The sequence below is a fragment of the Oncorhynchus mykiss genome, chromosome 11 (assembly GCF_013265735.2).
Source record: "Oncorhynchus mykiss isolate Arlee chromosome 11, USDA_OmykA_1.1, whole genome shotgun sequence".
NCBI classification, from domain to species: domain Eukaryota; kingdom Metazoa; phylum Chordata; class Actinopteri; order Salmoniformes; family Salmonidae; genus Oncorhynchus; species Oncorhynchus mykiss.
This window is the reverse complement of record NC_048575.1, coordinates 74,289,086-74,312,490: the sequence shown is the minus strand read 5'-3', so window position 1 is coordinate 74,312,490 and position 23,405 is coordinate 74,289,086. Positions and strand designations below refer to the sequence as shown.

Genomic DNA, 23,405 nt, shown 5'->3' with positions numbered 1-23,405 from the left:
TGAATGTCATTGACGTCATACAGGAAAAACATCGTCGCGAGCCAGGCCAGGCAAGCCGCAGGGGTGTGTAGGCAAAATAACTACATGGGAATGAGAAGAATAAACAAAACGATGATTCAGGTGAGACCAACAATTGCCGTGGACAAATATTAACTAAGAATCATGCATATAAATCATGCAATAGAGAAACCAGTAAACCATTGTACTGTACATGTAAATGGTGGCGTGATGGTGCGACTGCCAACCATCATAGCTAGTTAGCGTTAGCTATCTGCGGTTAGCTAATTGTTGCAATAAAGTCTATCCAACCATCGATACTCTCCTTGCGGCGTTGTACTTGTATTCACTTATTGCAGTCTGTGTGTCTGTCTGCACCCCACCATAGCCCTGGATCACTCGGGTATGAACTGGATGTGCCATGCAGAGAAGACACAGCAGCAACACGGATGGCATGCCCTCTGAAAGGTTTGAGTTCACGTCCTAGGACACAGGCATTTGCAGGTTCATCATCACAACCTGAAATTGTGCCCTAAAGAGGATTGAATATATATATTTATATAACTGGTTAACTTCGGGAGCCAAATCCATTGAAAGGCAATGCAAGAAATAAACAATAGACAACAGTCTTTGAACCGTCAAAAGATGCAGCTGATCCTCTCTCTGCTCTCCAGGAGCCGTAGCCAAACCCTTGGATCAGAAAGCAGCCTGGACGAAGGAGGTGTGTTTGACTGCCTGAAACCCGACTCGCCCACCTCCCCCCAGCAGCTCTTCTCCGGCCTGGTTGGGGTCGGGGTTCCCTCGGGATCTGGTGTGCCCTCCGCAAACTTCCAGGCGGCTGGTCTTGTTCTGGGGACTCCTCCAGACGTCTTCATCCAGATGACTGCCTCCTCCAGGGAGGAAGGGGGGCCACACCGCTCTGAGTGTGGGCCCTACCTCCCCCGCCCGCCCCCGCACCATCATCACAACCACCACCACTTCCACCAACCACTACAGCACCGTACATCCGGAGAGAGGCATGGGAACAGGGAGGAGGCCTCGGAAGACCCCTCTACACCGGCTCCGGCCTTGTCGGAGCTGAAGCCTGTAGTCACCTGGCTACAGAGGGGGTTCCCGTTCATCCTGATCCTCCTGGCTAAAGTGTGTTTTCAGCACAAGCTCGGTAAGACTGGTTTTAGATCGCAATTAAAAAAAAGTGACTCTTACACGTGTGTAGTAACACCAATACTACACTGATATACTACACTGAAATAAATACTATACTGATAAATACCTCACTGATATAAATACTACACAGATATACTAGACTGATATAAAGACTACACTAATGACAATGTTTTTGTTAGTAGTTGCTTGGTAATTGTATAGTATTGGAGTCGGTCGTTTTGTGGAATAAGTAGAATAAGGAAACTTTGGACGTGTCAGATACTGTGTGTGACTGACTGGTAACTCTTCTGTTTCTCTCTGGTAGGTATTGCTGTCTGTATTGGGATGGCCAGCACGTTTGCCTTCGCCAATTCATCATTCAAGCACCAGGTGTCACTACGGGTAATTTTCACCTTTTGTACAACTTTGATATGAGAGCATAACTCTGATACTTTTTATAAACATAATTTGAGTGTTATCGATCTATGTAAATAGCTAGCCCGAGAGAAAGTGAGAATATGCGTACATTGGTGATTAGTAAAGCATTTGATTATTTACTATTTGTCTGTCTGTGCATATCAGGAGGAGAGGTCTGTGGTTGTAGCTCTCTGGATGATCATGTTCCTATCTGGAAACATAGTGTATCTCTACTACACATTCAGTACTGAGGAGCTGTACAACAGGTAGGGTAAAACCATGTCTTGTGGTTCTTTCTTATGGTATTGCACTGAAAACCTTACATTGCACTGAAAACCTTACATTGCACTGAAAACCTTGCATTGCACTGAAGACCTTACATTGCACTAAAAACCCAACATTGTCAACCACCCAATATTTAGGACTAATGGTTTACAGTTGGCTGACATTGACATTTACCTCTGATATTATTTTCTTTCTCATCGATCTGTATACAGAATGACTGTGGTAATTTATTCATTCAGTTTTGTCCTTTTTGTTGTTGTAATATGATTTTCATTGTCTTTAGGTTATGTTACCATGTGCCTTCTTGTCCTGTGAGTATTGATTTTCGTTTATCATTTCACCTGTTTTCACATTTTGTTTTGTCCTCCATTTTGTTTTGTCCTCCCCATTTTGTTTGTCCTCCACATTTTTAGTCATTTAGTTGTTCATTTTTGTTACTGTCCTCTGTTGATCCATGAATGTGTCCCTTGTAACCATTAGAGACAAGACCAGACATAAGGTATCACATTCATCCACAATCAAACCTCAACCTGTAAAGTACTGAAATCTGTCTCATCTCTGCCCCCCCCCCCCCCCCCCCCCCCAAAAAAAAATCAGTCTGATGTTTGCAAAGCCCAACATAAACAGCTTTGACTTCTTTGATCTAATCTGGGCGGTGGGGATCACCGACTTTGTTCTCAAGTACTTTACAATCGGTCTGAAGTGCTTCATCCTGTTTCTACCCAAGATCCTCCTGGCCTTCAAATCCAGGGTAAGAGCCTGTGTTAGTGTGTTTTTATATTAATCAAAGTTTTTACTGTTATCCTCAGGGTTACAGCTAGTGTGTGTTTTATATTCATTAAAGTTTCCCTCATGTCCTTGGGGTCACAGTGTGGCAGTGTGTGTATTGATGTCTTATCCACATGACAGTTTTGCTTATAATAACCTGTGGTCACAGAAAGAGTGTGTGTCTGTGATTGTGTATCTGTGTGTGTTCTATCAGTGTGCAGGTTTTGCACCTGGGGCTCACAGTATGTTTTGACAAGTGATTTATACATACACTAGATGACTGATAGGGGGCGCTGTGTTGAGGCCACCGTGCCTCCATATTGGCATTCCTATACCGTTGTTAAAATCTATTCTGGAATCTATAGACATGTATTTATTAATGTCTATTTGTTTTTGCCACATTTATTCTGTTACAGACACCTTAATGCATACTTTTAAATTACATGTGAGCTAAACATATATTTTAAAAATATATAAAATGTTTGCTTAAACTATATCTTTTTGAGATTACTAATGCCACTGGCCCCACTACAACAACAAATATTTAAATACATGTCATTTTGACCATGAAACATTTAATTGAAATACTGTAGAATTCCATTAATTCCTATGAACGGTTGCTCCTACTGGGGAGTGCCACAATTGCTGACTGGTGGCTTCAAAGCCTCTCAATGGCCAATACATAAAATCAGCAATCCAGGGTTTATATACATCATTGGTTTTGACTCGGCTAATAAACAGGCCAATCTGAGAATTAGGCGGCTGCCACTGAGCTCATTCATCCTGGGGGACTGCAGGGGTGAGGTCATCACTCCCTGGGGCTGGACCATTACTGTGGTGTGTGTGTGTGTGCTCCCACTACCCCTCACTTTCGGCTGCTGGGGAAGCCCACGCCACGCAATCACTAAACCGACCGACCGACCCCCACCTCAGCCTCCATCCTCTGCCCCCCCCCCCCCACCCCCCCCTTACAGAAAAAGACACACCAGACTCATGTACATTGATTTATTATTTGATTTAGTTTGCTCTGCTGTTTCTTCAACATTGCTCCTTGGCTGGCTACATTGTTGGCACTGTCAGTGCACTCCACTCCAGGGAAATGTATTTTCTAGTATCCATGCATCCACTTGAAGCAAGATTTAATGAAAACATGTTTTTAGCAGCTGAGGGGGATAACTCATAACAGTGGCGTACCCTAACTGCTGGTTAGGTTTTGATTGGTAGTCTGAGAGGTCAGCGTCACTAATGAAAAAAACCCAGCAGGAAGTCCCAGAATGTGTTGGAACTGCTGCCATGGCTCAAAGTTTCTGGCTGGAGTCCAGCTTTTGTTTGACACATCCAGTGTGTGTGTGGGGGGGGGACAACAATGAGGAAAGATGAATTTCCTGCTTGCGGAGGTCTCCCACCCTCAGTGTCTCTGCTACAGGGTTTCCAACCCAGAGTGATTAATCTCTGTCAAGTGATATCCACATAACCATTATACATACTGTGATGCCACTGGGAATCCATTTCCTGTTAGTGTTGGCCTTCTGTTTTTGAACCCCCCCACTCCTCCCACACACACAGCAACAACAGGAACTTTTTATTTTTGAAGAGTACTGTCGCCTTGTCCTCCTGGCTTCCCCTGTGGCATCCATTGGAGAGCGAGGAGGAGTGGCCTCTTAAAGAGCCATATTTTGATGGCTGCCCCCACAGGTTGACTTGCCTAGGGCTGAACTGTGTGGGTAGCAGGTGAAGAGAGCCGTGTGGCTGCCAGTTTCTCTTGCAGTGTGGGGAAATTGCCTTTACTGCTGTGAAGCTGCAGAGCCTGCGGAGCCCTCGCCGGTGGCCATGCTTAGGCTGGAGCTTGTTGCTTGCAGTGTGCTGCTGCTCAACAGATAGGACTAGAGCTAGCCTTATATGTGCTGCTTTTTGGCCGTTTACTTAACTTAATGAAAAACTGACTCTATATTGAGGAAATATACACTTGTCTTTGAAGATTAAAATTAGTTTGTGATGAAACCTCTTTTCTGTATTTCTCTTTTTCACACCATCTCAAACCACAGACATTGTTCAGATGAAACATAAAACATGCATTTCCAATGTCTTATCAGTGTCCTTCCTCCATGTGTGTGTATGTCGCAGGGTAAGTTCTACCTGGTGATAGAGGAGCTGAGTCAGTTGTTCAGGGCCTTAGTGCCCATCCAGCTGTGGTACAAGTACATCATGGGAGAGGACCCGTCCACCAGCTACTTCCTAGGAGCCATGCTCATTATCAGCTACAGCCTCTGCAAGGTAAAGTAGCGCTAATATAACTCACCCACAGCCTCTACAAGGTAACGTAGCGCTAATATAACTCGCCCACAGCCTCTACAAGGTAACGTAGCGCTAATATAACTCACACTCAGCCTCTACAAGGTAACGTAGCGCTAATATAACTCACACTCAGCCTCTACAAGGTAACGTAGCGCTAATATAACTCACACTCAGCCTCTACAATATAACGTAGCGCTAATATAACTCGCCCACAGCCTCTACAAGATAACGTAGCGCTAATATAACTTACCCACAGCCTCTACAAGGTAACGTAGCGCTAATATAACTCGCCCACAGCCTCTACAAGGTAACGTAGCGCTAAAATAACTCACACTCCTTTATGTGTAGGTGGTGGTAGTTATATTCAATGTTGTTGGAGTAGCCTGTTCAATGGAGTCATATTCAGTTATATTCAACTCTGTATATTTAATGGAGTTGTTGGTATTGTGATTGCTAAATGCGGGTGGGTGGGGGTAGTGTATGTGCAAGAAATGCATGATAAATAGGCTAAAGCATGAAGACATCATGGGTGGCTACAGCTTTGAAAGTATTATGGGTTGAGATGAGACACTGGAGAAATTTAGTCATAGTTGTTCATAGATGTGTGCCCTCAGAAGGTTGCAAAATGGGACAGGACACTGCACCTCACTGAGTGGTTAAAGAATAGAACATTTCATTCAGTTAAGAATATAAAAGGAACCAAAATATATTGACCTAGTTAGTTAGAAAGAACGTCATAAGTTAGAATTTTGTAATGTTTTCAGGATAAAATTCAGTGGTCACCAACTCTGTTCCTGGAAAGCTGGAGGTGCAGGTTTTTTTTCCATCCCTGCACTAATGCACCCGATTCTAGAGCCTTGACTGTGTGTGTTTCTCTTTCAGTCGTTTGACCTCTGTGGACGAGTATCAGCCATACGCAAGGCCATGGCAATTCTCTGCAGTTCTCAGGTGAGAAATTATTACTTTTTGTAAATACAAGTATCTGCGTCAATTGGCAGCCCACTTCACTATCCTATAGCCATGGAAGTAATATTTCTAGCTAAAGTAGTACACCTTGAACTGTCAACTGGTTGTGCCTGATCTTGCACTCTGATTGAGTTATATTACTACATATACATTATTAGATATACAGTGGGGCAAAAAAGTATTTAGTCAGCCACCAATTGTGCAAGTTCTCCCACTTAAAAAGATGAGTCAGGCCTGTAATTTTCATCATAGGTACACTTCAACTATGACAGACAAAATGAGAAAAAAATCCAGAAAATCTAATTTTAGGATTTTTAATGAGTTTATTTGCAAATTATGGTGGAAAATAAGTATTTGGTCAATAACAAAAGCTTTCCTCAATACTTTGTTATATACCCTTTGTTGGCAATGACAGAGGTCAAACGTTTTCTGTAAGTCTTCACAAGGTTTTCACACACTGTTGCTGGTATTTTGGCCCATTCCTCCATGCAGATTTCCTCTAAAGCAGTCATGTTTTGTGGCTGTTGCTGGGCAACACGGACTTTCAACTCCCTCCAAAGATTTTCTATGGGGTTGAGATCTGGAGACTGGCTAGGCCACTCCAGGACCTTGAAATGCTTCTTACGAAGCCACTCCTTCGTTGCCCGGGCGGTGTGTTTGGGATCATTGTCATGCTGAAAGACCCAGCCACGTTTCTTCTTCAATGCCCATGCTGATGGAAGGAGGTTTTCACTCAAAATCTCACGATGCATGGCCCCATTCATTCTTTCCTTTACACGGATCAGTCGTCCTGGTCCCTTTGCAGAAAAACAACCCCAAAGCATGATGTTTCCACCCCCATGCTTCACAGTAGGTATGGTGTTCTTCGGATGCAACTCAGCATTCTTTGTCCTCCAAACACGACGAGTTGAGTTTTTACCAAAAAGTTATATTTTGGTTTCATCTGACCATATGACATTCTCCCAATCTTCTTCTGGATCATCCAAATGCTCTCTAGCAAACTTCAGACGGGCCTGGACATGTACTGGCTTAAGCAGGGGGACACGTCTGGGACTGCAGGATTTGAGTCCCTGGCGGCGTAGTGTGTTACTGATGGTAGGCTTTGTTACTTTGGTCCCAGCTCTCTGCAGGTCCCCCCGTGTGGTTCTGGGATTTTTGCTCACCATTCTTGTGATCATTTTGACCCCACGGGGTGAGATCTTGCGTGGAGCCCCAGATCGAGGGAGATTATCAGTGGTCTTGTATGTCTTCCTAATATGTCTTCCTAATTTCCTAATAATTGCTCCCACAGTTGATTTCTTCAAACCAAGCTGCTTACCTATTGCAGATTCAGTCTTCCCAGCCTGGTGCAGGTCTACAATTTTGTTTCTGGTGTCCTTTGACAGCTCTTTGGTCTTGGCCATAGTGGAGTTTGGAGTGTGACTGTTTGAGGTTGTGGACAGGTCTTTTATACTGATATCCAGTTCAAACAGGTGCCATTTATACAGGTAATGAGTGGAGGACAGAGGAGCCTCTTAAAGAAGAAGTTACAGGTCTGTGAGAGCCAGAAATCTTGCTTGTTTGAAGGTGACCAAATACTTATTTTCCACCATAATTTGCAAATAAATTCATTAAAAATCCTACAATGTGATTTTCTGGATTTTTTTCCCTCATTTTGTCTGCCATAGTTGAAGTGTACCTATGATGAAAATTACAGGCCTCTCTCATCTTTTTAAGTGGGAGAACTTGCACAATTGGTGGCTGACTAAATACTTTTTTGCCCCACTGTACACTAAGTTGACCTTGTATGGAATGGGAATGTACACATTTACATTTAAAAAAATATATATATTATTTAGTAATTTAGTAGACACTCTTATCCAGAGCGACGTGCAGGAGCAATTAGGGTTTACGTGCATTGGTCAAAGGGCACATCGACCGATTTTTCACCTATTCGGCTCGGGGATTCGAAACCAGCAACCGTTTGGTTATCGGCAGCCTTTCAGTTAACCGCTAGCCTACCTGCCTTTGTCTCTTTGTGACCACCTAGTTGCTGCTCTATCACCCACAGAGTTATGGTGTGAGAGCCAGCAGCCAGCAGTGCAGTGAAGCCGGAGACGTGTGTGCTATTTGTCAGGGCGACTTCAGAGACCCCATCGTTCTTCTCTGTCAGGTGAGGGGACATATATGAACCCATGGCCCTGTCTCTAGCTACTATCCTCACTAGTATGTTATTCACTGCTAAGAGTTCTATGTTACATTTGTGTCAGGTTGTCATTTTTTACCAACAGCTGATTGTGTGATATTGTGGGCAATCTGTGGTGTAGACAGTAAGTAGAGTAGTGTCATGTCATGGGTGAAGGAGTGCATGTAACGTTAAACTTAATTTTGTCTGTCTGTCTCTCTCCCCTCTAGCATGTGTTCTGTGAGGAGTGCCTGTGTCTGTGGTTCGACCGTGAGCGAACGTGCCCCCTGTGTCGATCTGCGGTCATAGAGACCCTGCACTGCTGGAAGGACGGCACCACATCTGCCCACGTCCAGATCTACTAGTGATTGATGGCCAGATGCCCACCAGACACTGGGGGGCACTATGGAGTCCAATTTAGTATGCCATTAATGTATCAAGTCAGTTACTATACCTTCTCTACACCGCTGTCACTATCCCTATCACACTGCTTGTCTAAGTTTGGCTTCAGCCATGTCTTGCAAAGAAATTGAATATTAACTTATGTCAGTGTGACCCAGCACCATGTGGTATGGGTTAGTATTCTGGCAAAGGGTACCTATAGTAGTATCTCAGTGCAACAATTGCTTGTTTGCTCATGTATTTAGTTTTATTTAGTTACTTATGCATTTCACCTGGCTTGTAGTGTAGATTCAGCTTATGTTTAATGATTTTATTTAAAATACAAAAACTTTATAGAAAAAGGCACAGGTTCTGTTGTCTTTCATTGTGTATCAGACTTTCCAATTAAACCATGATTAATGCAGTATTGTTCAACATTTATTTAATGTTTTATGTTGTCACGATATTACTCATTGTATAATAATGATAGCATGAATGCATTTTTACTTTTCAAACTTTTATTACCTAGATTGAGCACAGAATTCACAATGTAATACATATTTAAATAGCATGTAAAGAACACATTCTTTATAAAAGACACAGATTCAGCACTGCAATTGTGAAAACTAAAGTTTTTTGTGATATATAAAAACAGCTTATGACTGTAAACATAAATAGCATGCCCTTATATTTGCACATGGTTTCTTGCACGGTTTCATTAACATTATCTGCATGAACACTGCTACAAAATGCTGAGCCCCCAAGACAATTTCAAAAGTTCCAAGAAATGTAACAGTTGATGTATTCCCCTTTCTTCAGTCATCAATATTTGATACAGCCCACAGCGATATTCATCCTAATAAAAATAAATGACTATAGAAACAAAAAAAAACGGTAGGAAAAAAATCGTATCAAAATGGATTTTCATCTGTAGTGATGGTAGAGCCCAGACTTTACATCGTCTATTATTATTACAGAAGCTTATCTAACAAGTACAGTGCAATTGTTCCACTGAGCACCAAGAATGCCCATCACAAGAGACAATGCGCCTAAAAGTAGGCTGCACGCGTTCTTAAATGTATGTTTTTGCATACCAATAGGATATTTCAGTTAGTTAATTGACATCGTATATAGTGCATCGATAATTCAAGTGTAAATTCATCAACGTATGACAGTTGCGTGGGCAATATAAGTACGTTTTTCCTTTGGTAACCGTCAGGGGAGAATGACATCACCGTTCCTTACTCGGAAGAACCGCCAGACATTGAGAGTGATGATAAAAGTTACGTCAATTCATATCTGAATACAAATGAATTCAAAGCAATGAGTCAAACGATCTAATAAATGGGGGAAAAGCGAACCGAGAAATGTATTCACGCAGTACTGTATCTTAGACCCACATGTCCTAAAGTATTATTTGAATTGAAAATGTTACTCAATCTCTGTGACATAATGTTATGTCACCTGAATTCAGAAGCACAACATTTTCCTTAGCCAACCTAAAGTACAAATAATATATGTCCTTTGATTTTGGTCAGATTCCTTATATTTCAAATCCCTGTTCCTAACAGTCTTGCTGCATGTGTGGCATGTTTATCATGATGACATGTCAGTGTGCACGCTGGACCTCGGCGCTCTGGGGCTGACTGGCTGGCATCCATTTTCTCAGTGCAAATATTCTGACAGCTTTCTCTCCTCTTCGGGATCATCTAAAATTGATAAATAAATTCAAACGTTAGTGCATTATAAACATTTAGTTCATATTTAGATTTTTTTCATAATCTTTGAATAGTCCAACATAGTTTTGCTTATGAAAAACTAAATTATACATACTCAAATTGTAAATAAACTACAGCTTACACCAACTATAGTTACATATTTATAACCGCAATTTACCTGCTGAACATTGTTGGGGAAAGTTGACAATCAACCGTCTATACTCGCAACCAAGTTTGTTTGCTTTACTCATATGCTGCGTTCAAAGCAACTCGAAACTGGGAACTCGGAAGTCTCCGACTTCAGACTTCAGTGAGTTCAAAACAACTGGGAACTCGGACAAAAACGAGCTCCGACTGAGAAAAATACATTTGAACGGTCATTCAACTCGGAATTCGAACTCGGGAACTCGGGCCTCTTTCTAATGCTCCGACTTTCCGACCAAAAGATTACCGACGTCATGATTTGACCTCGTATTTTTCCGAGTTCCCAGTTGTTTTGAACGTGGCAATAGTGATGACGCGTACCTGTGAAGCTTACCGGTTGCTGGTTTTGCCTTTGCAGTGTCTCGCACCTACAGGTGTCGCTTTCTGATAAAGAGCATGAGGACGGTGATTTGTATTGCTGTGCATACAAAACGTTTAAAGTAGACTTTTCTATTAAACTCCAGTTTATCGTAATATCTGTTGTCTCGAGAGCCAACCGTCCAGGTTTTATCCATCTCGTCCCCGATCCTCCGGAGGCGGGAGGCGAGCGACTGGGTCCCGGAGCATGGTGAGGGTCCTTGGGCACATATAATCGAGTCACCGGGTAGAGGCAAAGGCTGGTCTATCGGGAGCCAGCACATGTTCTCAAAAAATCTATTTATATTTATTATCTGTCCTTGTCCCCTCCTCTTATCCACTCATCGGTAATATGATCCTCTTTACTGTACGGATCAGATCTGGACTGTGTTGTTTCGCTCTCTCTCTTTCTTATATTATTCATGATTAAAGAGTCACATGGTGTGAGGGGTTTACATCATATTCTCCCAAAAGAGAGAGGTAATCATTAACTCTTAAAAACCCGTCGTCTCATTTTATCCGCATAGGCTTTTGTTTGATATAATGGTCAAAGAGAGGTCTAGTTGAATAATCATAGGATGTAAAATAATACGTATAATACATTTGAGAGTACTGTACCTAGAAAGTATACCATCGGGATCATAAACCTTTTTCTTTAATAATTGTGTATTTTCATTTAAACTTTATTCATTGTACACGTTATTCTTTGTTGAAATTAAAATATGAAACAATCCACTATTACAGACCGATGCGCCCATAATAACCTGAGGAATTACATTTTGTGGAACTAATCTGATAGCAAAGTCTCTAGTCGGACAGGTTTTGGTACAGGACTTCACTGTTTTTTTTTTTGTTGAGATGGGCTAGCTTTAAAAATGTTAACCCTACCGCTTTGTTATTTTGTCTAAAAATAACAAGTTAAAGATATATGTTGTTGTAACAATGGTAGAAAATATGGCAGCGTTTACAGAGCGTTTGAAGCAAGAACTGACAAACAACATACCCGCACATTGACTCGGTACCGGTACCCCTGTATATAGACTCGTTATTGTTATTTTATTGTGTTACTTTTTTCCTTCCGTTTTCATATATATTTTTGAAAATAATGTCTTACATACTTTTAAAAACAGCTGCATTGTTGGTTAAGGGCTTGTACAGTATTGGCCAAAAGTTTTGAGAATGACACAAATATACATTTTCACAAAGTCTGCTGCCTCAGTTTGTATGATGGCAATTTGCATATACTCCAGAATGTTATGAAGAGTGATCAGATGGATTGCAAACTCCCTCTTTGCCATGCAAATGAACTAAATCACCAAAAAACATTTCCACTGTATTTCAGCCCTGCCACAAAAGGACCAGCTGACATCATGTCAGTGATTCTCTCGTTAACACAGGTGTGAGTGTTGACGAGGACAAGGCTGGAGATCACATTGTCATGCTGATTGAGTTTGAATAACAGACTGGAAGCTTCAAAAGGAGGGTGGTGCCCTGGAATCATTGTTCTTCCTCTGTCAACCATGGTTACCTGCAAGGAAACACGTGCCGTCATCACTGCTTTGCACAAAAAGGGCTTCACAGGCAAGGATATTGCTGCCAGTAAGATTGCACCTAAATCAACCATTTATCGGATCATCAAGAACTTCAAGGAGAGCGGTTAAATTGTTGTGAAGGCTTCAGGGCGCCCAACAAAGTCCAGCAAGTGCCAGGACCGTCTCCTAAAGTTGATTCAGCTGCGGGATCGGGGCACCACCAGTACAGAACTTGCTCAGGAATGGCAGCAGGCAGGTGTGAGTGCATCTGCACGCACAGTGAGGCAAAGACTTTTGGAGGATGGCCTGGTGTCAAGAAGGGCAGCAAAGAAGCCACTTCTCTCCAGGAAAAACATCAGGGACAGACTGATATTCTGCAAAAGGTACAGGGATTGGACAGCTGAGGACTGGGGTAAAGTCATTTTCTCTGATGAATCCCCTTTCCGATTGTTTGGGGCATTCGGAAAAAAGCTTGTCCGGAGAAGACAAGGTGGGCGCTACCATCAGTCCTGTGTCATGCCAACAGTAAAGCATCCTGAGACCATTCATGTGTGGGGTTGCTTCTCAGCCAAGGGAGTGGGCTCACTCACAATTTTGCCTAAGAACACAGCCATGAATAAAGAATGGTACCAACACAACCTCCGAGAGCAACTTCTCCCAACCATCCAGGAACAGTTTGGTGATGAACAATGCCTTTTCCAGCATGATGGAGCACCTTGCTATAAGGCAAAGTGATAACTAAGTGGCTCGGGGAACAAAATATCGATGTTTTGGGTCCATGGCCAGGAAACTCCCCAGACCTTAATCCCATGGAGAACTTGTGGTCAATGCTCAAGAGGCGGGTGGACAAACAAAACCCCACAAATTCTGACAAACTCCAAGCATTGATTATGCAAGAATGGGCTGCCATCAGTCAGGATGTGGCCCAGAAGTTAATTGACAGCATGTCATGGCAGATTACAGAGGTCTTGAAAAATACTGTAATTGTCAATAAAATGTAATTGTCAATAAAAGACTTTGACACTTATTAAATGCTTGTAATTATACTTCAGTATTCCATAGTAACATCTGACAAAAATATCTAAAGACACTGAAGCAACAAACTTTGTGGAAATTCATATTTGTGTCATTCTCAAAACTTTTGGCCACGACTTGTTGTATTCGGTGCATGTCACAAATACAATTTGATTTCATATAAACAACGAGCAACCAAACTCCAATGGTGACTCTCTTGGCCAATCAAGTCGGGAGGACTCTAAAAATAAGATGTTTTGTGAAAATGTAAGTGGACCAGAAAGAAGACAGAAGCATGTGTCATCTGCAACTTTACAGGGTAACAGTGAACGAGAAGAGGACCAACCACAATGTATTGATAGCCCGAGGGCTTGCTTGGTGGAAGGACCAGTCCCTTGTTGGAGAGGATTCAAGAGGAGAGGATACGAAGGAAGAGACAATACCACAGTGTGAAAGTTAACAAGGCAAACAAATTGGTGGATCAATTCATTCAAGACCTGGTAAGATGATGTCGAGGATGATCATGACAATTCCACCAGTAGAGGTAGCCTACCTACCACTTCATTAAGTGGAACTCAATTTCATTGCTGATTTACTTATTTTTTGCAGAATGAGATAAATGACATTCCCTTCTTTGACGTCGAGTCGCCCTATGAGTTAGCCCCAGAGAGTTGGGATGATGTGCTCAGGTAAACTAAGATCATGATCAGATCCGTCAGTTATATAAAACTCAGAGACTACTCTGTTTTCACTTGAAGCATAAGTAGACCTGAACAGACCGCACAATGTTTTGTGCAACCCTAATGTGACGTAGGCCCTAGTAAGTGATGATGACCACTATCCAACACTTCAATTTCCTCTCCAGGTCAGCAAGATGTGTAGTATAACTACACCGTTCTACTTTGTTGTACCTAGTGATGATCACTCAATATGCTTCCACAGGTTCCACGGCATGGGCCGTCCTGGCGGAGGACGATGTGTTGTCATTTAGGATGTGTCTGGAGAATGGTTATCACCACGGTACCGCTGTCTCTGACTCCCCCTGTTGGAAGAACACACTACGAGACTGCAGGAACTCTGAGAACACTGTGCGCTCCAACTGGGAGGTAGGAGACAGCTTGGCTTGATAGGGGTGTGTGTCTGACTGCTTGGCTGTGTGTGTGGCACTTTAACTCAATGCATTTTTTTAGATAACACTTCATCTGAATTTGCCCGTAAACCTGTGTAACGATACAGCATTAACTTAAACCTGTTTAACGATACAGCATTAACTTAAACCTGTTTAACGATACAGTATTAACTTAAACCTGTGTAATAATACAGTATTAACTTAAACCTGTGTAATAATACAGTATTAACTTAAACCTGTGTAACTATACAGTATTAACTTAAACCTGTGTAACTATACAGTATTAACTTAAACCTGTGTAACTATACAGTATTAACTTAAACATGTGTAATAATACAGTATTAACTTAAACCGGTGTAATAATACAGTATTAACTTAAACCTGTTTAACGATACAGTATTAACTTAAACCTGTGTAATAATACAGTATTAACTTAAACATGTGTAATAATACAGTATTAACTTAAACCTGTGTAATAATACAGTATTAACTTAAACCGGTGTAATAATACAGTATTAACTTAAACCTGTGTAATAATACAATATTAACTTAAACCGGTGTAACTATACAGTATTAACTTAAACCGGTGTAATAATACAGTATTAACTTAAACCTGTGTAATAATACAGTATTAACTTAAACCGGTGTAACTATACAGTATTAACTTAAACATGTGTAACTATACAGTATTAACTTAAACCGGTGTAATAATACAGTATTAACTTAAACATGTGTAACTATACAGTATTCATTGTAGTAATAACATTGTAATTGCAAGGACCCTGATAAACAACATTTCGACTTGCATGTCTTCCTACTCCTAGAATCGTGTTGGATCAATCAGCTAACTGCAGTATGACCTTTGAGAAGGTGCTGTGTGACATCAGTTCCTGTGACAGCTATGTTGTTGCCGATGTAAGATATACAGTATAGAACCTGTTTTCAGTGTCAGAAGGGGCAAGCAGCTGTGTTGATCAGCACATTTCCAGCCTAATGAAGGGAGATCAATAGACATTGAGCTGCTGTTTTGACTCTGTACTAAAAGAGACCACCACTTGTCTTTGAACTCCTTTTTTTTCATGTTCTTTTAATTCAACCTGTTGTGAAAACACAATAGACTTCAGCCTCTATGTTATGTCCCTTACAGCTATGGATTCTCACATGAAGTAAGCTACTTAAATTCGACTGGGTCCGGTGTACAGTAGGATGATAGTGTGACTTGAGCTGCTGAAATGAGTCTGTTAAATGTTGTTTCAGGAGGCTGGGGCCCACAGGGAGTGGTCTGATTAAATTCTCCTCTGGCGCCGGTGAACTCTGGCTGGGTCCCAAAAGGCACTCTATTCCCTACATACAGAGACAGAGGGCTGCCTGCTGCAGCAAATTGTATTCACCCAGAATATCATGTCTTCCCCCTCAGGAGGCTGAAAATATTTGGCATAGGCCCTTAGATCCTCAAAAAGTTTTACAGCTACACCATCGAGAGCATTTTTACTGGCTGCATCACTGCTTGGTATGGTAAATGCACCACCCTTGACTGCAAAGTGCTACAGAGGGTGATGCGGACGGCCTAGCACATCGCTGGGCCGAGTTCCGTGCCATCCAGGACCTCTATATCAGGCGGTGCCAGAGGAAGGCTGGAAGAATTGCCGAAGACTCCAGCCACCCAGTCAAAAGTATGGACACACCTTCTCATTCAAGGGTTTTTTCTTTATTTGTACTATTTTCTACGTTGTAGAATAATAGTGAAGACATCAAAACTATGAAATAACACATATGGAATCATGTAGTAACCAAAAAGTGTTAAAGAAATATATTTTATATTTGAGATTCTTCAAAGTGGCCACCCTTTGCCATGATGACAGCTTTGCACACTTGGCATTCTCTCAACCAGCTTCATGAGGTAGTCACCTGGAATGGATTTCAATTAACAACTGCGCTTTGTTAAACATAATTTGCTGCTGCGCCTCTGTTCTTTATTTTACTCTTATTATTATCTGTCCTGATGCCTAGTCACTTTACCCTGCCTTCATGTACATATCTACCTCAATTACCTTATTATTATCTATCCTGATGTCTAGTCACTTTACCCTGCCTTCATGTACATATCTACCTCAAATACCTTATTATTATCTGTCCTGATGCCTAGTCACTTTACCCTGCCTTCATGTACATGTCTACCTCAAATACCTTATTATTATCTATCCTGATGCCTAGTCACTTTACCCTGCCTTCATGTACATATCTACCTCAAATACCTTATTATTATCTGTCCTGATGCCTAGTCACTTTACCCTGCCTTCATGTACATGTCTACCTCAAATACCTTATTATTATCTATCCTGATGCCTAGTCACTTTACCCTGCCTTCATGTACATATCTACCTCTAATACCTTATTATTATCTATCCTGATGCCTAGTCACTTTACCCTGCCTTCATGTACATATCTACCTCAATTACCTTATTATTATCTGTCCTGATGCCTAGTCACTTTACCCTGCCTTCATGTACATGTCTACCTCAAATACCTCGTACACATGCACATTGATCTGGTACTGGTACTCCCTGTATATAGCTCCACATTCATCTGGTAGTGGTATTCCCTGTATATCGCTCCACATTCATCTGGTACTGGTATTCCCTGTATATAGTTTCACATTGATCTGGTACTTCCTGTATATAGCTCCACATTGATCTGGTATTCCCTGTATATAGTTTCACATTGATCTGGTATTCCCTGTATATAGCTCCACATTGATCTGGTACTCCCTGTATTTAGCTTCACATTGATCTGGTACTGGTACTCCTTGTATATAGCTCCACATTGATCTGGTACTGGTACTCCCTGTATATAGCTCCACATTGATCTGGTACTGGTACTCCCTGTATATAGCTCCACATTGATCTGGTACTGGTACTCCCTGTATATAGCTCCACATTGATCTGGTACTCCCTGTATATAGCTCCACATTGATCTGGTACTCCCTGTATATAGCTCCACATTGATCTGGTACTCCCTGTATATAGCTCCACATTGATCTGGTACTCCCTGTATATAGCTCCACATTGATCTGGTACTGGTACTCCTTGTATATAGCTCCACATTGATCTGGTACTCCCTGTATATAGCTCCACATTGATCTGATACTCCCTGTATATAGCTCCACATTGATCTGGTATTGGTACTCCCTGTATACAGCTCCACATTGATCTGGTACTCCCTGTATATAGCTCCACATTGATCTGGTACTGGTACTCCCTGTATATAGCTCCACATTGATCTGGTACTCCCTGTATATAGCTTCACATTGATCTGGTACTCCCTGTATATAGCTCCACATTGATCTGGTACTCCCTGTATATAGCTCCACATTGATCTGGTACTCCCTGTATATAGCTTCACATTGATCTGGTACTCCCTGTATATAGTTTCACATTGATCTGGTACTTCCTGTATATAGCTCCACATTGATCTGGTACTCCCTGTATATAGCTCCACATTGATCTGGTACTGGTACTCCCTGTATATAGCTCCACATTGATCTGGTACTGGTACTCCCTGTATATAGCTCCACATTGATCTGGTACTGGTACTCCCTGTATATAGCTCCACATTGATCTGGTACTCCCTGTATATAGCTCCACATTGATCTGGTACTGGTACTCCCTGTATATAGCTCCACATTGATCTGGTACTGGTACTCCCTGTATATAGCTCCACATTGATCTGGTACTGGTACTCCCTGTATATAGCTCCACATTGATCTGGTACTGGTACTCCCTGTATATAGCTCCACATTGATCTGGTACTCCCTGTATATAGCTCCACATTGATCTGGTACTGGTACTCCCTGTATATAGCTCCACATTGATCTGGTACTGGTACTCCCTGTATATAGCTCCACATTGATCTGGTACTCCCTGTATATAGCTCCACATTGATCTGATACTCCCTGTATATAGCTCCACATTGATCTGGTACTGGTACTCCCTGTATATAGCTTCACATTGATCTGGTACTGGTACTCCTTGTATTTTTATTTCACCTTTATTTAACCAGGTAGGCAAGTTGAGAACAAGTTCTCATTTACAATTGTGACCTGTCCAAGATAAAGCAAAGCAGTTTGACACATACAACGACACAGAGTTACACATTGAGTAAAACAAACATACAGTCAATAATACAGTAGAAACAAGTCTATATACAATGTGAGCAAATGAGGTGAGATAAGGGAGGCAAAGGCAAAAAAAAAGGCCATGGTGGCAAAGTAAATTCAATATAGCAAGTAAAACACTGGAATGGTAGATTTGCAGTGGAAGAATGTGCAAAGTAGAAATAAAAATAATGGGGTGCAAAGGAGCAAAATAAATAAATAAAATAAATACAGTAGGGAAAGAGGTAGTTGTTTGGGCTAAATTATAGGTGGGCTATGTACAGGTGCAGTAATCTGTGAGCTGCTCTGACAGTTGGTGCTTAAAGCTAGTGAGGGAGATAAGTGTTTCCAGTTTCAGAGATTTTTGTAGTTCGTTCCAGTCATTGGCAGCAGAGAACTGGAAGGAGAGGCGGCCAAAGAAAGAATTGGTTTTGGGGGTGATGCTGGAGCGCATGCTACAGGTGGGTGATGCTATGGTGACCAGCGAGCTGAGATAAGGGGGGACTTTACCTAGCAGGGTCTTGTAGATGATATGGAGCCAGTGGGTTTGGCGGCGAGTATGAAGCGAGGGCCAGCCAACGAGAGCGTACAGGTCGCAATGGTGGGTAGTATATATATCTTTCAGAACATCAGCTGACTGGATTTGGGAGAAGGAGAAATGGGGAAGGCTTGGGTGAGTTGCTGTGGGGGGTGCAGTGCTGTTGACCGGTTAGGAGTAGCCAGGTGGAAAGCATGGCCAGCCGTAGAAAAATGCTTGTTGAAATTCTCAATTATAGTCGATTTATCAGTGGTGACAGTGTTTCCTATCTTCAGTGCAGTGGCAGCTGTATATAGCTCCACATTGATCTGGTACTCCCTGTATATAGCTTCACATTGATCTGGTACTGGTACTCCCTGTATATAGCTCCACATTGATCTGGTACTCCCTGTATATAGCTTCACATTGATCTGGTACTCCCTGTATATAGCTCCACATTGATCTGGTACTCCCTGTATATAGCTCCACATTGATCTGGTACTCCCTGTATATAGCTCCACATTGATCTGGTACTCCCTGTATATAGCTTCACATTGATCTGGTACTCCCTGTATATAGCTTCACATTGATCTGATACTGGTACTCCCTGTACAGTGCCTTGCGAAAGTATTCGGCCCCCTTGAACTTTGCGACCTTTTGCCACATTTCAGGCTTCAAACATAAAGATATAAAACTGTATTTTTTTGTGAAGAATCAACAACAAGTGGGACACAATCATGAAGTGGAACGACATTTATTGGATATTTCAAACTTTTTTAACAAATCAAAAACTGAAAAATTGGGCGTGCAAAATTATTCAGCCCCTTTACTTTCAGTGCAGCAAACTCTCTCCAGAAGTTTAGTGAGGATCTCTGAATGATCCAATGTTGACCTAAATGACAAATGATGATAAATACAATCCACCTGTGTGTAATCAAGTCTCCGTATAAATGCACCTGCACTGTGATAGTCTCAGTGGTCTGTTAAAAGCGCAGAGAGCATCATGAAGAACAAGGAACACACCAGGCAGGTTCGAGATACTGTTGTGAAGAAGTTTAAAGCCGGATTTGGATATAAAAAGATTTCCCAAGCTTTAAACATCCCAAGGAGCACTGTGCAAGCGATAATATTGAAATGGAAGGAGTATCAGACCACTGCAAATCTACCAAGACCTGGCCGTCCCTCTAAACTTTCAGCTCATACAAGGAGAAGACTGATCAGAGATGCAGCCAAGAGGCCCATGATCACTCTGGATGAACTGCAGAGATCTACAGCTGAGGTGGGAGACTCTGTCCATAGGACAACAATCAGTCGTATATTGCACAAATCTGGCCTTTATGGAAGAGTGGCAAGAAGAAAGCCATTTCTTAAAGATATCCATAAAAAGTGTTGGTTAAAGTTTGCCACAAGCCACCTGGGAGACACACCAAACATGGAAGAAGGTGCTCTGGTCAGATGAAACCAAAATTGAACTTTTTGACAACAATGCAAAACGTTATGTTTGGCGTAAAAGCAACACACCATCCCCACTGTCAAACATGATGGTGGCAGCATCATGGTTTGGGCCTGCTTTTCTTCAGCAGGGACAGGGAAGATGGTTAAAATTGATGGGAAGATGGATAGAGCCAAATACAGGACCATTCTGGAAGAAAACCTGATGGAGTCTGCAAAAGACCTGAGACTGGGACAGAGATTTGTCTTCCAACAAGACAATGATCCAAAACATAAAGCAAAATCTACAATGGAATGGTTCAAAAATAAACATATCCAGGTGTTAGAATGACCAAGTCAAAGTCCAGACCTGAATCCAATCGAGAATCTGTGGAAAGAACTGAAAACTGCTGTTCATAAATGCTCTCCATCCAACCTCACTGAGCTCGAGCTGTTTTGCAAGGAGGAATGGGAAAAAATGTCAGTCTCTCGATGTGCAAAACTGATAGAGACATACCCCAAGCGACTTACAGCTGTAATCGCAGCAAAAGGTGGCGCTACAAAGTATTAACTTAAGGGGGCTGAATAATTTTGCACGCCCAATTTTTCAGTTTTTGATTTGTTAAAAAAGTTTGAAATATCCAATAAATGTCGTTCCACTTAATGATTGTGTCCGAATTGTTGTTGATTCTTCACAAAAAAATACAGTTTTATATCTTTATGTTTGAAGCCTGAAATGTGGCAAAAGGTCGCAAAGTTCAAGGTGGCCGAATACTTTCGCAAGGCACTGTATATAGCTCCACATTGATCTGGTACTGGTACTCCCTGTACAGTGCCTTGCGAAAGTATTCGGCCCCCTTGAACTTTGCGACCTTTTGCCACATTTCAGGCTTCAAACATAAAGATATAAAACTGTATTTTTTTGTGAAGAATCAACAACAAGTGGGACACAATCATGAAGTGGAACGACATTTATTGGATATTTCAAACTTTTTTAACAAATCAAAAACTGAAAAATTGGGCGTGCAAAATTATTCAGCCCCTTTACTTTCAGTGCAGCAAACTCTCTCCAGAAGTTTAGTGAGGATCTCTGAATGATCCAATGTTGACCTAAATGACAAATGATGATAAATACAATCCACCTGTGTGTAATCAAGTCTCCGTATAAATGCACCTGCACTGTGATAGTCTCAGTGGTCTGTTAAAAGCGCAGAGAGCATCATGAAGAACAAGGAACACACCAGGCAGGTTCGAGATACTGTTGTGAAGAAGTTTAAAGCCGGATTTGGATATAAAAAGATTTCCCAAGCTTTAAACATCCCAAGGAGCACTGTGCAAGCGATAATATTGAAATGGAAGGAGTATCAGACCACTGCAAATCTACCAAGACCTGGCCGTCCCTCTAAACTTTCAGCTCATACAAGGAGAAGACTGATCAGAGATGCAGCCAAGAGGCCCATGATCACTCTGGATGAACTGCAGAGATCTACAGCTGAGGTGGGAGACTCTGTCCATAGGACAACAATCAGTCGTATATTGCACAAATCTGGCCTTTATGGAAGAGTGGCAAGAAGAAAGCCATTTCTTAAAGATATCCATAAAAAGTGTTGGTTAAAGTTTGCCACAAGCCACCTGGGAGACACACCAAACATGGAAGAAGGTGCTCTGGTCAGATGAAACCAAAATTGAACTTTTTGACAACAATGCAAAACGTTATGTTTGGCGTAAAAGCAACACACCATCCCCACTGTCAAACATGATGGTGGCAGCATCATGGTTTGGGCCTGCTTTTCTTCAGCAGGGACAGGGAAGATGGTTAAAATTGATGGGAAGATGGATAGAGCCAAATACAGGACCATTCTGGAAGAAAACCTGATGGAGTCTGCAAAAGACCTGAGACTGGGACAGAGATTTGTCTTCCAACAAGACAATGATCCAAAACATAAAGCAAAATCTACAATGGAATGGTTCAAAAATAAACATATCCAGGTGTTAGAATGACCAAGTCAAAGTCCAGACCTGAATCCAATCGAGAATCTGTGGAAAGAACTGAAAACTGCTGTTCATAAATGCTCTCCATCCAACCTCACTGAGCTCGAGCTGTTTTGCAAGGAGGAATGGGAAAAAATGTCAGTCTCTCGATGTGCAAAACTGATAGAGACATACCCCAAGCGACTTACAGCTGTAATCGCAGCAAAAGGTGGCGCTACAAAGTATTAACTTAAGGGGGCTGAATAATTTTGCACGCCCAATTTTTCAGTTTTTGATTTGTTAAAAAAGTTTGAAATATCCAATAAATGTCGTTCCACTTAATGATTGTGTCCGAATTGTTGTTGATTCTTCACAAAAAAATACAGTTTTATATCTTTATGTTTGAAGCCTGAAATGTGGCAAAAGGTCGCAAAGTTCAAGGGGGCCGAATACTTTCGCAAGGCACTGTATATAGCTCCACATTGATCTGGTACTGGTACTCCCTGTACATAGCTCCACATTGATCTGGTACTCCCTGTATATAGCTCCACATTGATCTGGTATTCCCTGTATATAGCTCCACATTGATCTGGTACTCCCTATATATAGCTCCATATTGATCTGATACTGGTACTCCCTGTATATAGCTCCACATTGATCTGGTTCTCCCTGTATATAGCTCCACATTGATCTGGTACTGGTACTCCCTGTACATAGCTCCACATTGATCTGGTACTCCCTGTATATAGCTCCACATTGATCTGGTACTCCCTGTATATAGCTCCACATTGATCTGGTACTCCCTGTATATAGCTCCACATTGATCTGGTACTCCCTGTATATCGCTCCACATTGATCTGGTACTGGTACTCCCTGTACATAGCTCCACATTGATCTGGTACTCCCTGTACATAGCTCCACATTGATCTGGTACTCCCTGTATATAGCTCCACATTGATC

General features: G+C 41.7%; 1 protein-coding gene and 1 long non-coding RNA gene across 4 annotated transcripts in view; both read left to right on the top strand.

The window, feature by feature from the left end:
* Positions 1-2: 2 nt before the first annotated feature.
* rnft2 (ring finger protein, transmembrane 2) lies at positions 3-8,843 on the top strand. The gene is made up of 10 exons (XM_036936298.1): positions 3-120; positions 386-465; positions 672-1,159; positions 1,469-1,545; positions 1,726-1,826; positions 2,443-2,596; positions 4,738-4,887; positions 5,791-5,856; positions 7,925-8,026; positions 8,269-8,843. The coding sequence occupies exons 2-10, from the start codon at positions 419-421 to the stop codon at positions 8,401-8,403; spliced, it is 1,320 nt and encodes a 439-aa protein (XP_036792193.1). The 5' UTR covers positions 3-120; positions 386-418; the 3' UTR covers positions 8,404-8,843.
* A 2,680-nt stretch (positions 8,844-11,523) lies between these two features.
* Positions 11,524-23,405, top strand: part of LOC118937383 — a 15,087-nt gene continuing 3,205 nt past the window's right edge. The window contains exons 1-4 of one of the 3 annotated variants that reach the window (XR_005034742.1): positions 11,524-11,716; positions 13,563-13,744; positions 14,187-14,350; positions 15,198-15,288. This is a non-coding gene — a long non-coding RNA (uncharacterized LOC118937383). Of the gene's footprint in view, positions 11,717-13,562; positions 13,745-14,186; positions 14,351-15,197; positions 16,103-23,405 lie in introns of those variants that run through there. The other 2 variants (XR_005034741.1, XR_005034743.1) reach the window with 2 other exon arrangements.

What these genes read in the sequence shown, in the direction of transcription:
- rnft2 (XM_036936298.1), top strand. Translation starts at nt 419, where the DNA reads ATGCAGAGAAGACACAGCAGCAACACGGATGGCATGCCCTCTGAAAG. An exon ending in GTGTTTTCAGCACAAGCTCG is followed by an intron (nt 1,160 to 1,468) that starts GTAAGACTGGTT and finishes TCTCTCTGGTAG; the next exon opens with GTATTGCTGTCTGTATTGGG. An exon ending in AGCACCAGGTGTCACTACGG is followed by an intron (nt 1,546 to 1,725) that starts GTAATTTTCACC and finishes TGTGCATATCAG; the next exon opens with GAGGAGAGGTCTGTGGTTGT.